Source organism: Microcebus murinus, chromosome 10 (assembly GCF_040939455.1).
Source record: "Microcebus murinus isolate Inina chromosome 10, M.murinus_Inina_mat1.0, whole genome shotgun sequence".
Classification (NCBI taxonomy): Eukaryota; Metazoa; Chordata; class Mammalia; order Primates; family Cheirogaleidae; genus Microcebus; species Microcebus murinus.
Genome location: NC_134113.1, coordinates 51388948 through 51407107, shown reverse-complemented (window position 1 = coordinate 51407107; position 18160 = coordinate 51388948). Strand labels below are relative to the sequence as shown.

The following is an 18160-nucleotide window of genomic DNA, read 5'->3' as shown; positions in this document are numbered from 1 at the left end:
AAATCAATAGAATCATCTTAACGTAAAAATAAAGATCACATTTTATATAACAGAGAAATCTCTGTTATATAAATCTCTGTTTTATATAACAGACAAATCTCTACAATTACTCCTTTCAAAACAGAATGGAGTTTCTAGTGTAATAAAGGCAGCTCTGGTTGGTTTCTATTAATACTCCTCACCCCGCCCACTCCATCATTCAGTAGCAGTGATCTTAGGCCAGTCAATTATCCTTTACAGACCTGCCAGAAAAAAAATCCTTATTTCTACCCTACCAGAAAGCAAAGGGCTAGATCACCTTCTTAAAATCACTTCTAGTACTAAGACTAATAATACTATGAATTAACAGGTTCACTAGCCACATCCAATTGGAGCTAACTTCATAATTCTTGTCCCCATCTTTAGGAATCTAAAATTTTCAGCTCTGTAAGGCCTCTATAAAACATTAAATTTGCATACAATAATTAATATTTATTTATACTTCAACTTAGCCTCTTAAATGTGTAACACTTGCTAAATTCCCATAAGATTGGATATGACCAAGAAATTATCAAGCAATATGCCTAAAGCTCTGAAGAGTGCTACACATGTACACAGGCACAAACACTTTATGTAATCCCCACAGTTTAAAAAAGGGGGCCAAAGAAGGAGGGATGTTCCAAGCAACTCTCAAAACTAGCAAGATATTTTTTAATAACCATATTGTGTCTAATTCTGAGGATCAAAATTACAATGTAAAAACATAAAATATTTCATTTAGTGTTGATGGATTTAAATGGATTCACCTAAACAAACATATAAGATTTCTTTTTACTTAATATAAGATTTCTGATTGTAACTAAAGTATAATTTTGCTTTTCTTCTCTACAAGGTTCATTAACCTATAAGAAAAACTTTTTAAACCAAAATAATTACTTTTCACCTTAAGAAAACAAAAACCAAGCAATGATGCAAATTACTGCCTTATTTTTGTATATTAAGTAATGCCATCAATGACCAACAAAGAATAAAAACCAAAGAGTTTATAATAGATAGATCAGGAAAAGTTATTTTTCTCAAAAGTTATCATTAGCACTGTGGCTGACTTTTGTTTATAAGTTAAATTCATAGCACAAGAGAAACATTCACATTCAAATATAGGCTGCAAAATAGGATTTTAAAAGTTTAATATTTACAATTTGCTCTCCTCTTGAATATAGATAATTAAAAACACAGATTTCATAAAATTAAAACCGAACTATAATAGATAAAACATATAAAAGTTATCAATCTGACTTCTAAGTATAACAATATTGCTCATCCAATAAACAGATACAGGTACCCTTTTATATATCACAGGATTATTACAATTAAAGTCAATAGGCCAGACGGAGTGGCTCATGCCTATAATACCAGCACTCTACAAGGCCAAGGCAGGAGGATGGCTTGAGATCAAGAGTCCAAGAGCAGCCTGAGCAAGAGTAAGACCCTGTGTGTACAAAAACTAGTAAAAAACTAGCTGGGCATGGTGACACATGACTGTAGTCCCAGCTACTCAGGAGGCTGAGGCAGGAGGATGGCCTGAGCCCAGGACTTTGAGGTTCCTGTGAAGTGTTTGGTCATTAAATATGAAATGTCCGATTTCTAATCAAAAGTGTAGTTTATTATATCTCAAACAAGAAGAAGTACAAGTAATCAAAGTATGCGCCTAAACCAGGGGTCCTCAAACTTTTTAAACAGGGGGCCAGTTCACTGTCCCTTAGACCGCTGGAGGGCCTGACTATATTTTAAAAAAAACTATGAGGCTGGGTGTGGTGGCTCACGCCTATAATCCTAGCACCTTGGGAGGCCGAGGCGGGCGGATTGCTCAAGGTCAGGAGTTCGAAACCAGCCTGAGCGAGACCCCGTCTCTACCAAAAATAGAAAGAAATTAATTGACCAAATAAAAATATATATATACAAAAAATTAGCCGGACATGGTGGCGCATGCCTGTAGTCCCAGCTACTTGGGAGGCTGAGGCAGTAGGATCGATGAGCCCTGGAGATTGAGGTTGCTGTGAGCCAGGCTGACGCCACGGCACTCACTCTAGCCTGGGCAACAAAGTGAGACTCTGTCTCAAAAAAAAAAAAAAAAAAAAAAAAAAAACTATGAACAAATTCCTATGCACACTGCACATACCTTATTTTGACTTAAAAAAACAAACAGGCAAAAACATCCCCATGTGGCCCACGGGCCGTAGTGTGAGGACACCTGGCCTAAACTATTGACATAGTTTTTTCATCTTAACCGTAGTTTGTTTCTGCCAGCAGCAGCAGAAGAAGCCTAGACAGAGAGTAGCAATGAAATAGTCAAAGTCGAAAGTTGTTTTCCACACCTGGTTGAGAACTGAGTATTTTTCCTTGCAAAAAGTGGTCCAAAGCCTAAAAGAAGTAGTAGTCACTTGGTACAAGGTCTGCATATTGTGGATGACAGATAGTTTCCAAGTCCAGCCTCTGTAGTTTGAGCAGTATTGTTTGTGCAACACATGGTTGAGCCTTGTCTTGCAAGAGGAATGGCCTGTCTCTATTGACCAATCCTGGCTGCTTAATTGCAAGCTTCATCATCATTTCATACAATTGGGTGTAGTAGACATCCGCTGTAATTGACTGACCAGGTTTCACAAAGCTGTAGTGGATAATACCAGTGCTAGACCACCAACAGACACCATTAGCTGTTTTTGATGAATATTTGGTTTTGGACTGTGTTTCGGCACTTCATCATTATCCAACCACTGTGCCGAATGCTTGCGACTGTCACAAAGAATCCATTTTTCATCACATGTAACAATACGGTGTAGAAATGGTTTGCCTTTATGTCGTGACAGCACAAAAAGGCAAGCTTCAAGATGATTTCTCTTCTGACACTCGTTTAATTAACGCAGTACCTTCTATCCAGCTTCTTTACCTTGCTGATTTGTTTCAACTGGTCCAATACTGTTGGAACAGTAACGTCAAACCTTGCGGCTAATTCACGCATAGGCTCACATAGATTCACTTCCACTACAGCTTTCAGCTCATCATTATCCACCTTGGTCTCAGGTCACCCACGTGGCTCATTTTCAAGATTAAAGTCACCAGAATTAAACCTTCAAACCATAGACTGACTGTGAGTTCATCAGCCACATCCTTCCCAAACACTTCAGTGATATTTCCATCTTATCTGCGTTGCACTGGTTCCATGATGAAACTCATATACGAAAATAACACAGATTTTTGACTTATCCATGGATTCACAAAAATTGCTCCAAAAATATTGAAAGACAAACACAAGTCAAAACATGTGTTTGGCAAGACTTGGGATGTACCTTCACAATAAAAATAAAACTAGAAGTGTCAAAGTGAAATGTCAGAGATACTAACTGTCAAACTTAGTACTTAAGGAAATAGGACATTTCATACTTAACAACCTATGATGCACTTTAGCCAGGGCCACAGAGCAGGATTGTCTCAAAAAAAAAAAAAGGTCAGTGGTTAACACTGCATCAAAAACATAGTGGGCAGTATCTTACTCAATGAGGAAATGTTAGAAGCATCAAACTAAGGTCAGCATCAAGGCAAGGAAAAGATGTCTCCATTTTCCCTACTACTTAGTACTGTATGTATGTATTGTCCAATGCAATTAGACGAAACAAAGTAACTGAAGCATAAAAATTAGAAAAGTAAAATAATCCCTATTTGCAGATGACATGCTAGTATACACAGAAAAAAGAAAAAAAGAAAAAAATCAATGATAAAATTAACACAAACTGTAAAACAATTTAAGCAAGGCAAGAGGTTAGATAATATGAAAATTCAATAGCTTTCACATAAATAAACAATAAACAATTAGAAGATAAAATGGGAAATAAACCCACACTTGCAACAGCAACAAAAATAACATCCGTAGGAATAAACTTTTAGAAATGTCCAAACCCTACGAAAAGAAAACTTTAGGCTCCTGAAGGACACAAAAAGATTTGAACAAATGGAAAAACTTCTATTGTGTTGGGTAAGTTAACTCAGTATCATCAAGATCTGAGTTCTCCAACTTATAAATCTAATGCAATCCCCATAAAAAGACCAATAAGATTTTTCTGGAACTAGAACAAATGGATACTAAGTGAAGTTCGTATAGAAAAACAAACATAAAAGAATACCCAAGAAAACCTTGTAAAACGAACTATGAGATGGGAACAGTACTACCAAATATTAAAACATGCTATGAAGGCCAGGCATGGGAGCACAGTGGCACACGCCTGTAGTCCAAAGGCTGAGGCAAGAGGATTGCTTGAGTCCCAGGAGTTCGCGGGTATAGTGCTAAGACTGTGCCTATGAATAGCCACTGTCCTCTAGCCTGGGCAACACAGCAAGACCTTGTCTGTGTTTTTTTTTTTTAAAAATGCTATAAAACCTCAGTAATTAAAATACAGTGAGATAAATATCTTAACCCCCTAGATTGGTAAAATTTAACAAGCTTGACAACACATGGCAAAGCTATGGGAAGAAGGCACCATCATACACTGCTGGCAAGAATAGGAAAAAGTTCTCTCCTACAAAGGTTATTTTGGCAATATTTAACAAAACCATAAAAACTATATATACATTTATTCTTTGATTGCTGCTTCAATCCTCACTTTAGCATTTTCCTCTGAAGACACATCTACAATAATTTGGAAATAGGTTTACATAAGGATACTTAGATTTATACAGAGTATTCATATAACATTAATTACTATTGTAGCATATCAAAAACAACCTAAATGCCATCATGTAGGGGATTGGTTGAATAAATCAGGATACAACCACACCACTGAACTCTGTGCAGCTGTAAAAAAAAAAAAAAAAAAAACTGAGAGAGAGAGATTCTATGGATGTAGAGTGATTTTTCAAAACATATTACGTAAAAACAAGCAAAATACAAAAACAGTGTTTCTTCCTCTTAATGAGAAGAACTAAGAATGCATGTACATATATATTTACATATCTCCTTAATTTTGCAAAGATAAACACAAGTAGGATAACTGAAAACTAAGCAAGTTAGTTACTAACAAAGCATGGGTAGGAATGGGATAGAAAAGATAAGAAAAGGAAAAGAGTAACCTACAAATATACCTTTTCTTAAACCTTGATTGTAGAATTCTATTAAGTGTTTTACATATTCATCAACAAAATTAAATAAAGATGTGAGAAAACACAAAATTAAATAAAAATTTTAAAAATATGAATTTTATTGTATTTCAAGTGAATAATAAACACCCAAGAAAAATATAATCACTGTAAATTTTTTAACACAATATAGTCATGTGTCACTTTGTGACTGTGACACATTCTGAGGAACACATTGTTAGGTGATTTCATCATTGTGCAAACATCAGAGTGTGTACTTCCACAAACCTAAATGGCAGCACCTACTACACACCTAAGCTATAGCCTGGGATAGCCTATTGCTCCTAGGCTACAAAGCTGTACAGCATGTTACTATACTGAATACTGTAGACAACTCTAACACAATGGTATCTGTGTATCTAAACATATCTAAACAGAAAAGGTACAGTAAAAATATGTATTATAACGTTAAAGAAACTCTGTCATATATGTGGTCTGTCATTGACCAAAATGTCATTACGCAGCACATGACTGTACATTAACAATACATTTTCAGACTAAATACAAAAAGAACCACAAACAAATTTGTGGCTCTACTTGGTAGATTTGTTATTTAGTGGTAATGGTATGCCAATTCTCACAGTATATGTATTATAGAACTGAAAAGATAAATAAACATACTGCTGTAGAGAACTAGGGTTCTCATTGTAAGTTAAGGAAGATACATGGAATGGAAGAAGGTAAGAAGAAACTTGTTTGGACTATAAATACAAGTATGAGCATAACCTCATGATTTTTAAAATATATATATATATTTATATATAAAATGAAAATTTTTCCTAGCTCTGTTCTCTATAAGGGCCTAAAAGAAAAAATAGCCCAATAGCAATGAGCACACCTACCACCCAGATCTTGGTTTCTATACGCCATTCCATACTAAAATAACCAGGACTTCTTGGAGAAGTATCTGATTCTAAAGCTGGGTAGGCAAAACACAAATTGACCCTGGAAGATCTCGTTTTGTCAGAAAGCAAAGAAGAGCTCAAAAATAATAGAAACATGTTAAAAAGACAAAGGAACCAGCTTAAAAGGGCTCCTACTAGCCAAATTCAAGCAGCAAAATGCATAACAATACTAGATTTAAGTCACTGTATAAAATAAAAATCTAATAAATAAATAAGAATGAAAATATTTCCCTTACTATAGACCTGGCATCCTCAAACTATAGCTCGCGGGCCACATGCGAGTGTTTTTGCCTATTTGTTTTTTTACTTCAAAATAAGATATGTGCAGTGTGCATAGGAATTTGTTCATAGTTTTTTTTCAACTATAGTCCGGCCCTCCAATGGTCTGAGGGACAGTGAACTGGCCCCGTTTAAAAAGTTTGAGGACCCCTGCTATAGACTATCAACCAATAAATGTAGAAGGAATGACAGAAAATAAGCGTCTTATATATATATATATATATATATATATATATATATATATATCATAGTAATAACTAACTCAAACAATAACCATCAGTGGAAGTTAAAACTATTGGGTAAAAATCTGACAGTAAGCAAGATATTTATGAAATCACAAAGTATGTCCCCAGAGGTTATTAATTAGAAAACAGAAAACGGTAACTTTACGGTAGAGAAACTGGAGGATACCACCTTAACCAAAATTAACCTCAGCAATAATGGGATGAAGTGACATGATATGCCTCTTAATCTAATCCTGAATAAATATCAGATAAATCCAAACTTTATAGTACATTTGGCAGTTCAAAAGATATCAAAAGGCTGAAGAACTGGAGATGTGATAATTAAATACAATACAAGATCATGGATGGGGGATATGATTGATATAAAAGATATCTTTGGCACAATTGGTAAAACTTAAGATTTGTCTGTATATTCGGTAATACAATGGCATCCATGTCAAGTTTTCTGAATCTGATAACTACATTGTTACATTAGAGAATGTTTTCATTTCTAGGTAATATATGCTTATAAATAACAGTAAAAAACATTATACCATAATAATATCAACTATTACACAATAGTAATAACAATAATACGTGTATGTATATATAATCACATGTAAAAAGAAAAATATAAAGCAAATGTGGCAAAATAATAATTAACTGGTCCGTCTAGATGAAGTATAAAACAAGAGGTCATATAGATAGAAAGCAAAAAAGAAAAATTAAAAGTTTTAAGAAAAGAAAACATGGCAAAAAAGAAAAATGATGGGCTCACCATTTCTCTCCGACTAGACTATTCTAATAACACAGATTTTTACTAGACTGAATTAATACGTTGTAATGTGGGGCTATCTGAAAAAATGATTCAGAAATTCAAAACTTTGACTCTATTGGTGTAAAGTAAAAAGATTATACCAACTACTTAAGTACTCTTTTTTTGTTTTTTTGGTTTTTTTTATTTCGAAGTAAAAGTCATTGGAAATACTTAAGTACTCTTGACAGACCACCCATTACTTGCTAGCACACCTGGAGGTACAGGCTACTAAGGTCCTAACTACTGTTTAGGAAGTACTAAGTGGTATGGTCTGAGCTCAAGCACATTGAAAATTCCCTTAATCTGTGAACCATTATACAAAATTTGATCAACTTGGGTGTTACTACTGACAAATTTAAATTCAGCGTAATCTCAAAAGCACTACAAGTTAGGTATCTTTTGATAGGGCACTAACTTATAGTCTCTTCTTTGCCCCATTTTAACAGAAGAATGTTCCTACTGACCACATGTATGTTTATATTAACATTTTATTAATTTAATCACTGGACTAGAAGGACAAAATAAAATTTTACCCAAAACATTTCACCATGAAAGATATCTGTGTTATATAATAAAGATCATCTTTGTGCACATAGCAGCTGACCACTGGACACTGCAAATAAAAATTTATCAAGTAAAATGGTAAAAACTTGGAAAGATCAGAATTATAGAATCTTGCCATATTTTATAATGGGATGTATATCCAGGCAATAGATTATTACAGCACCTTATTCAAATTCTGCTTCATAAAAACTTTATATTTTAGCCCCACTACATGGAAATTTAAAAAAATCATTTACTGATAGAACCAAAAGCAAAACACACTTTAACATGAAATATACCTAAAGATATTTAGCAACTGTGAATAATGGAGGATTATGTATAAGATAATGGTTTGTAAAATGTAAAACAGGTCTATCACCAGGGAAGGGAATGAGAAGGTGAGATGGGGAAAGTGTGGTCTGAAAATACGTAAAATAGAATTTCCTGATGGCAATTTTGGCTGACACTTAAGATTGGGAGTTGGATATAACCTAGAACCTATTTTTCTTTTTTAAAGAAGTAACCCATATACCCCAGGAAGAAAAGAGTGGTGTAAAGAATTTTTTCCCTAAGTGTTGTTATTTTCTAAGATTAAATAACAACTGTGATTACTTCTGAAATTTAAAATGATAAAAATAAAATCTCACATATGAAAATGCTTTGAAAAATGAAGATACTGTGCATTAAACAAAAAAAGCTATTGCCAGTATTGTTGTTTTTAATGGAAATTTATACAAGTTAAACTTCCCTACACATTACTAGGACAGACTAACAAAATACTCAACAAGAGAACATACATTCAATAAATTTAATAAAACAAATGATACTCCATTTGGGAAGAATATTGTAAAATCCTATGTATAGGTGAAAAAACACATTATATATTAAGGAAATTCTCTAGTTAGGAATAATGAAGAAAAACTTATTTTTAAGTTAATTTTTAAAAATCCAAATTATATAAATATAATTAGGATGAGTTAAAATTTGGTAGTTTGCCCTTTTGTTCCCCCTTAACTGAAGTGAAGCCCTTATTACCTTCTATGGAGCCTAGAGACAAAGTATAGGGGATGTGTCCAGACCCTGCTTAGTGATGACAGGTGCAGCTTGAGCAGGTGCCCTGTCATCTGCTTAGTGACCAGATGTCACTAAGAGGTTTTGTTCTGGATGTAGGCCTAGCCAACATGTGCATGCCAAGTTAAACCAGTTATCTCAGCAACTAAATTGGTTTCATTACAATACTTAAATCAACTGTTCTCCAACTCCAATGTACTTAAAAATCACCTGGGGCATTCTTTTTAAAAATACATATTAATCAGGCTATTAATACCTAAAATGACTGTTCAGTCTTAACATCACTAAAAACAATCAACTAAGCATTATATATGACTCATGATACGATGAAAAGCACAATACTACCTATTAAGTATGCCTAAAATATTGAACCTGAATGATCTAACCTTTAGATCTATTGGTTTTCAGGAAATAAATACAAAGGATAGAGGAACAAGTTAACTGACACTAGAAGGAAGCAATCAACCAAATCCAGAATTTGGGACATTCTAAAGGACAAATGATCCCATTACTTCAAATCAATGGCATGATGGGGAAAAAGAGTGAAACAGCCAAAACATCAAAACAACACATTCTTCCTGGGGCCCTGCCACAAAATTCTATTGCAGTAAGACAAGGGTGAAGCCCTGCAAACATTGACTTAGATATTAATGGAACTATGGATCTGTCATTTTGGGGCAACAATATGTGATAGCTATTCCTAGACATCACCAAGAGACTTTAGTTCCAGCAACAGATTATCGCAATGTACTTAGTCAAATGAATTAACCTGCAATTCACAACAAAATAAATATGCAAAAAGTATCCATGCACTTAAGTAAAATTTCCTTATGTTTTAAAACAGAAAAATATTATGTCAGACTCTACTGTAAAAACACAATTCTTAGAAAGCTTGAATGCTATGAGAGTGACAATTTGGTCTAAACCATCTTTTATTCCAGGTGCCCCAAAAGTTTTGTTTCCTAGGCAAACGCTTCAGTAAGTTTTATGATTGGTAACCCATACAGATCCATCATACGCAATTTTGGGCACTTTTGAATAAACTAAAGAAACTTGCCAATTTCTTTGGCTCTACTATGGATAACTGAACTAACCATATTATATGCGTTTATTTTAAATTAAAAAGACAGTATTTTTGTTTTTCATAAAAATTATGCTTATAACTAAGTTATAAAATATTTGAAGATAATCTTTAATCTTAACATCTCCCTTTAAAAATCAAACAAAAATCTCCATTTTTAACTCCAATATAGTCTGGTCTTTAGACCAATATCTATTTCTAAACAGCTTTTCCATAACATCAAAATTCATGATATGACTTCTTAGTTTTTAAAATCAGAGAACTGAAGCAAATACAAATTTTAAGCAGGACTACTATCATCGTATTTCAAGAAAAGCAATGCCTATTCTATAAAACAGTATTATAAAAGATTCTGCCACAATTCTCTAGAGACACTTGTTTATATAGATTTTACAAAACAAAGTTTTAAATACAAATAACTTGTCTAAAAAAAGAAGGATCAAGTTAGAAGGGATGCTTTATTTTTTCCCTTTTACAGAGAAGAAAAAGGAACAGTGACTTGCCCTTTGAGGGCTGCTAGTTTAAATAAGAATGTCAAGGGTAAAGAAGACCAAACCAACCAAATAAAATTAACCATAAATTCTTTTGTTGTAAAGAATATCGTGTCAATAAGTGAATCATTGCCTGAGACTTAAAACTCTTTGTCATGGTCATGTTTTTTGTCATTTGTCACATTACCGTTTAAACAGTAGAAAAAATACTGTTATGTATCTATGATGATGTCTTTCCCCATTCTGTATCAACTAAGGCCACTACTTATCCTATCCGTTCAACTTTTCTTCTGCCAACATTTAGACTACAATATTTCTTGACCTTTCTTTCCTGTCGATAAACACAGGATAATCTTAAAATCTCCCTACTAGAACAACTATTTAATAAGTATTACCAATATAATTGCATACACTGGTAAAGATATGCAAATAGTAATTCCATAAAAATTATTTAAATTTGTATGTCCCTATATAAATATGCATATAATTACCTCTCATCTCATTTTCCCCATTATTTTCCATATTTAAAGTTTTTCTTATTTACACTCCTTTCTTCTAGCTCACAGTTTCCCAAACTATGCTCCAAAGAACTTAGTAGGTATTCCTCAAACATGCTGTATCACACCATATACCACTGTGGTAGTGTTTGAGAAACACCATTTACTACGAGGAGTAAGGGAAAAGTGTTTTCCCAAATTTTCTAGAGATCCACAATACACATTCACAACATAAAATCTCTAAGAAATCCTGCAAAAAAGTAACCCATGGTTAGCTTTTTGCTCAAATTCATTTGGCCTTCTTTTCCAGGAAATATATTAACATTTCAGGAAAACTACTGTTTCATAGAGCACAAATTGGGAATTTCTACTCTAAGTGACCCTGAATACCAAACAGTAGTGATGACAGTAGTGGTAGATCAAAGAGAGAGAGAGAGACAGAGAGAGAGAGAGAGACAGAGAGAGAGAGAGAGAATATCCCCTACCCCCACCTAATTCTGCCCCATATGCCCTCTAATTCCCAAATCAGACTAAATCCATTTTTGCCATTAAACTTTAGTAGGTCTGGAAAATGCCCAATAGGCAACCTTCACAAAATAATAAAAACTCTTTAATACTTTATCTAAAAATATGTGTTAAGTACTTGCCCACTAACGCACTTAAATTCCAAGGAATTAAAATGTTTTTCCTTCCTTTTCCAAATTCTAATTTCATTCAGTTTGAGAATATGAAAGATCCATAGTATTGATATATTTTTCTATCAAAGTGATTTCACATACAATCAACTATGAAAATACTGCATCTACAACAGAACAGAGGTAGGATTACAAAAGAGTGCTTCTATTCAGAAATAGATATTTTTAGTTAACAGCTAAGGTAGAAAATTGAAATGCAAAAATGCATATAAACATTTTTGGGAATCATACAGTTCTTAGTTTGTATGCTCAGTAAAATCTGTAACCTCAGTAAACTATCTACTTGGAAAGAATTCAACTTATTTCTACTTGGGTTAAATTTAAGCTGTTTTAAACATCAATTCTAAGACACAACACTAACCTAGCTGAGCTTTGATCAGTCTTTCAACTTTCTCCACTTTCTACTCCTCCTTTCAACAAGTCTGCATGCCCTTTAAAAATGTAACATAATATCAGAAAATATCAAAATCAGGTTTTATTCATAAAATATAGAGTTCATAAAATTAAATTTAAAATACATATATAAGTAATTTATTCAGATACAGTTGTTCTTCCAGTCTCCATATTACTTTTATTTTCCTTTCTTGAATGTGGAGAGTAATCCGTTTATTCAGCTCCATTTAGTAATTTACAAACGCAATGTGTTACTTTACTTATTTATTACAACTTTAAAGAATTCTTTTACTTAACCTCAAGTGATTCATAAAAGGCTTTCTCTTAAAAGAACTGATCTACATGGTAGACACCAACTAAAGAACGCATGAGTGTATTCATTCCATTTAACCGGTAAGTGTAAACTCCCTCTATTGGTATAATTTAAGGGAGGGCTTTACCCACAAAGAAAAACAAAATAGAATAAATTCACAATATAATTGAAATTCCACTATGGTGAGCAAAACTCTACAACTAAGTTTTTGACTATTCTAAAGGTTGGTACATGTAAAAAAGAAATCACTTAATTAAGTTTCAGTGCCAGAAAACCAATAACATGTAGTTTCCTATAATAAATTTTTATTGTCCAAGATACTTCCCCTCCCTCCCAAAAGTTTTATAAAAGAAATATCAAGTTAACTTTGACTAAACTGTACTACTTTGTGTCAGTGAGCAAAAACAAAATTCTTCAACTAAGTATTTGGAATATATAACTAAATCTTCATACCTAAGCTTCTAATTCTTAACCTAAATTAGAGTAGCAAATTGTCCCCCAATCTCAGTACTAAAACAGAAAAATAAAATTCACTGAGTAAATATAGAACACATTGGACAAAGATATACTTGGGCATAAATTTAGCATAAATAATTTCTAATTATATTTTAATTTCTTAAAATCATTTGTAACAAACTAAACTCATAATAGACTGATTAAATATTACTGAATACATCATGAACCCAACCTTTTTTGTCCAATTAATGAATGCCCCTAAAGCCACTTTAAATTTTTTTGCACTTTAGTATCTCCCATCTACAAAATGTGGGAAATACCTCATAACCTTTTATACTTATAGGAATATTCCAATAATAAACATTTGTAGAACACATTGAGATGACATACCAAGAAAATAACTAAATGAAAATAAAGTACATAATATCACAGATGATTACTACCCAATTTTTAAATAGAGTACTTTCATATGTTATCAATAGGCACCTCTATTTTTAAAAATTAAATGCTGATGTTAAAACAAATAAGTGCATTTTTAATTTTAGACTTTGATAAATTTGTATAGACAATCTATAGCTGAATAACTATATATGATACAATCAAGCTAACTTTTGGCAGACTATAAACACTCAAGTTTCTGTATTTAATGACTGTGTATATTTGTACCAAAAAGAACATAAAGCTGTTATAACAAATATATAGCCAGCATGATATTTTGCTCTTCCTTATTTAAATGTCTGTAATATTATGAAGATATATCAGAAAACATTAGGCTAACAGCCATCCATCCAATTAATACTAAAATTACAGGGGAATGTGAACAAATATTAAACCTGTAAAGTAAAGTAAAACTAACACATGTAATAACATCCTTACAATAGGTCAAATAGGCAGTGCATATTAAAAAAAATTATTCCATCTGTAATTTATAAAATACACTGCATTATCTGCTCATCAGAAACTATGATATTAAATTTGATGCAGCAAAGAGGTCACTGATTACTATCTCTTACTATGAAGAGGCACTCTTATGGTTAACAGAATTACTGTTAAAGCTTGGCATCTTGTCTACTAGTTCAGATTTTTCAGTGGAAGGTGTAAAACCCAGTATAATACATATCTTCTAACTGCAATATTACGCCACTAGGAAAAAATTCTTTCAAGGTTGGTAGTACCCAATTTTTAACCAGCATATTTCTTTTATATTTCTTTACAAGTCATGCAAATCTTCACATGGTTTTATTTTCCAAAACAAATGCTTCAACTTTTTTCCTAGTAGCCTAGCTACAACCCTACAAAAACAAACCTGGAGAGTGACATATGGAGGAAAAACAAGTTTAGCTAAGGACATAGTTCAAAAAGCAGCTTCTAATAAGAGCATAAAGCCCAAATTGATCTGAGAACACTAAATACTTACAACCTTGAAACTATAAAAATAGTACCTATAACTATAATTAATGGATGATAAGATCTCAAGACAGAAATGACAACTGGAAAAACAATATTTATGATTTACCTTTGTAAAAAAAAATTGGGGGCCTAGACATTTAATTGACTATGTTAAAGTGTTAGGATCAATGTAAATTTTTCAGAAAAAATATACAAATCATGAACCATATATATCATATCGTACCTTTTAGATACTAAATTTCAATCAATCAGTCAAATAAACACCAGGCAAAACTATAAAATATATATTTTTAAGAGTCCAAAATCCAAATGGTTCAAACTGATTACCATAAAACCAGAATATGTACTAACATGTTCCTCTCAATAGCATGAATGGAAACAAGCAAGTAAATATTATGATAAATATAAATTCTCTGTTTCTCATCCCACTAATTCAACAGTTTTGGAGATTGTTTTTTTTATTTAGCCTTTATGTACTCTGACACACATGCAAGACATCACACACATACACACAATAGATAACAACCATATTTAACATTTCCTAGACTTTTTGTGTAACTCAGTACTCCACAAAGTTCTGTGAACTCCAAGCCTGAAGTCAATCTAAGATAGCCAATAGAAAGTACACCTGTGCAATTACTGTACTTCCTATTTCAGAATGCTAAGCATAATACAGAATAACTGAGTGCATTTGAAGCAATAAATGCAAAACTCAAATTATGCAGAAGCTACATTACAAAAAAGGCCATTCTGTAATATTGCTATTTAAAAGCAATAAATACAAGGAGTATTATTTTAGTTTCAAATAACAACCAACTTATGACCCTCTATGCCTAAGTAAACATTAAAATTAAAAGACGACCTAATAATAAATTATAATATGAAAGTATTCCTAGAAGAAAAACTAGAAGGAAAAAATTAAAGCTAACTCACAAAATATATTACCTAGACTGTACCACATACCAACTGAATAAGAAATTTACCCTGTCAAATAAGCATCAAAAAAGATGGGGGAGAATGAAAGAAAATGCAAATTACAGTATTGTGTTCCACAGTATCCCCATTTTCCTAAAGGTAAAATAATCCTTTTGAACGTTTTTAAGTCACTCAGAAACTCAACAAAAAATAATCCTAAAAACAATCCTGGTTACCTAAGGCACCAACATGTCATGCTATGTAGGAATATTCTACTGAAAAACTATTCGATGACACAGTTCCAAACAAGAAGTTTCATTTATTTTTTAAATTCTGAAAGTCAGAATTTTAAAAGTAAAGGAGTTTCCAAAACAAAGAGAAAAATTTTCCCAAAGGTTACAAAGTTTCATTAACTATCTTAATTCTTTTACTAAGCATCACCTTTCTGCTCCTCAGTGGATACCAAGCAATCAATAACAATGTCACAAAAGAATGTTTACCCAGATTGGGGGGTGTCACCTGTAATGATTTTGTTCGAAAAATATAAACGATCCTAAAGTGGTGAGGAAAACTTCACCTTCCTACAACCTCACTTTGTTTATATTAAATGTTTCCCAGGCTGAAATTAACACGAGATTAGAAACTGGTGTGCAAGGTTCGCTTTTGTTTTGCTAAAAACAAATCTCCCCATAAGTCCCTTATTTCCAAATACCGTGGAAAAGTCACTACTACTCACCGCAAGTAATACTGCTTTAAAGCAAAGGCAGCGTTAGAACAACTTCTGGGAAAGTTGAACTCTTCAACAATTTCTCCCCACTGATTCTTCTCAGAAACCTGGTAAAAACACAGGCACACTTGTCTCAAAGTGCACAATCCAAGAAAACCTTAACCTAACTATGAAATAAATACCCATTCTACAGAGATCTGTAGATACCTAAGGCATCAATGGGTGTTTCGGATCGATCCGTAAGAGTTACTAAGGAAGGGCTTTTTGAATCACTGTGTTTTCACCAGAGAGCCCTGTATTTAATAGCACTTGTTTTGTTTGGGGGGGGTTTGGTGGGTTTGTTTTGTTTTTGAAGCCCGGACAATAACCAATCGCAAGTCCCTCTGTCGCCCCCTTTTAAATCTCAACGCGGTCCGTTTACACTTAAAAAAAAAAAAAAAAAGTTCAATAGGATCAATACTGTTCCGGACAGCGACGTCCGCGGGTTCTGGGGGGGCCGGGGCTGGAGCCGATTCCGATCCCTCTCCCAGATCTATCCATCTCCATAGGCCCTTCTTTGAGGCCTACAGCTTCTGCCTAGCCTTGAAGCCTAAGATGGCTATTTGGAGACAGGTCCTGGTTTCTTTTGTTAGCTGTATAAACCGAGGGCGACGGGGCCGAGGCTGTGCCCCCGGCTGCCGGGATCATTTCGCAGCCGATTATCGATGTTAAACCTGCCCGCGCTAATTTTGAGTTGCACGAAAACTGCTCTCAGAGTCTGTGTGTCTCTGTGTCTCCGCCTGTGCTAGAGCGGCAGCGGCGGCAGAGCTGACTCGCGAGCGAGCGAGCGGGCGGCGCGGGCGCGGGGCGGGCACGGGGCTCGGGCTGGCGCCCCGCACGCCCGCACTCCCCGCCGCGGCGCTCAGACCCCGCCGGGCCGGCCGGGCACCGGGCAGGACGCGAGCCGGCGCCGGGCCGCCCGCCCGCCCGAGCCCCGCGCCGGCCGCGCGCACGCGAGCCACCAGGCCAAAAACAGCCCCGCCGCCGTCCGCCTCCGTGCCACCGGCTGGGAGGGAAAAGAACGCCTTTTGCCCCCGCGGGCCACCCCCCCAGCCCCGGGCGCCCACTCCGGGGTCAAAGGAGACTTTTTGGAGGAGGCCAGAGAGAGGGAAATACAAATTAAAACTTCCACTCACCTTCGCGAATCCGCCTAAAGTAGTGACTCTGGTGTAGAGACCGTGAAGATCCAGCTCCTTCCCACCCACCGCAGGGATTTTTTTAAAAGGCGACCTGCGGGAGAGAGAAAGCCCCGCACTTGTCAGCCGGGACCCCGCGCCCGGCCCGGGCGGGAGAGCCCCGTTCGCCCCAGCTCGCCCCGGCTGCCCCCCCGGTTCTGCTCTCACCCTCTGCTGTGGTGGAACTGCCGCAGCTCGTCCAGGAAAGCGAGTCCCTTTCTCCGCTCGTCCGGAGGCGCCTTCCCCGTCGAGTTTGCCATTATTTTTTCAAAGGAGGTTTTAAAAAAACCCAGATCAGTGTTTTAAAAGCGCCCCCCGCTCCCAGCGCTTCCTACCAGAGCCCGGAGCCCATTCCTCGGCCGGCGGCGGCGGGGCTCAGTCATGGGCCGGCGGTGGCGGCGGCGGCGGCGGCGGCGGCGGCGGCGCAGGGAGGGAGGGAGGGAGGGGGAGGAGGAGGAGGAGGAGGGGAAGGAGGGAGCAGGAGGCCAGGGGGAGAGGAGGGAAGGAGGGAGGGGAATTTCTAAAAAAGTTTAAAGAAATCGGAGCGAAACTAGAGGGGCAGGCGACAGCCGGATCCGCGCGAAGCCGCGGGGCGAGCGCGGCCCCCACCCCTTCCTTCCCTCCCTCCCTCCCCGCGGCCCGGCTCTCGCCCGCCTCTCAGCGCCGCCGGCCCAGGCGGCTCGGCCCGGGGACGCGATTCAACATGGTGCTGCTGCCGGGGGCGCGCGAGCGGACGAGGGGAAAGGCGAGCCGACGGTGAGGGGCCGGGGCGGCCAGAGGCCCGAGAGTTTCCGCGGCCGCGGCGGAGGCAAGGCTGGGGCAGGCGGGGCTGGGGGTGGGGAGGGGGAGGTCTGTGTGGTGGTTTGTGGAAAGCCGGGTGACAGCGTGTATTCCGGCCCCGGCTCCGCGGGGCCCTTGCACACATTCACGCGCGGTCTCGGCCGCGGCGGCCGGGGCGTCCCCAGG

At 36.3% G+C, this 18160-nt stretch overlaps 1 protein-coding gene across 1 annotated transcript in view; it reads right to left on the bottom strand.

The window, feature by feature from the left end:
• The window catches only part of ARID2 (AT-rich interaction domain 2), a 167458-nt gene extending 149814 nt beyond the window's left edge, over positions 1-17644 (bottom strand). The window contains exons 1-3 of the mRNA XM_076007199.1: positions 17363-17644; positions 17156-17249; positions 15990-16087 (exon numbers count right to left, since the gene is read on the bottom strand). Of these exons, the coding sequence (XP_075863314.1) occupies positions 15990-16087; positions 17156-17249; positions 17363-17454 (284 nt within the window). The 5' untranslated portion in view covers positions 17455-17644. The remainder of the gene's footprint in view (positions 1-15989; positions 16088-17155; positions 17250-17362) is intronic.
• Positions 17645-18160: the final 516 nt, after the last annotated feature.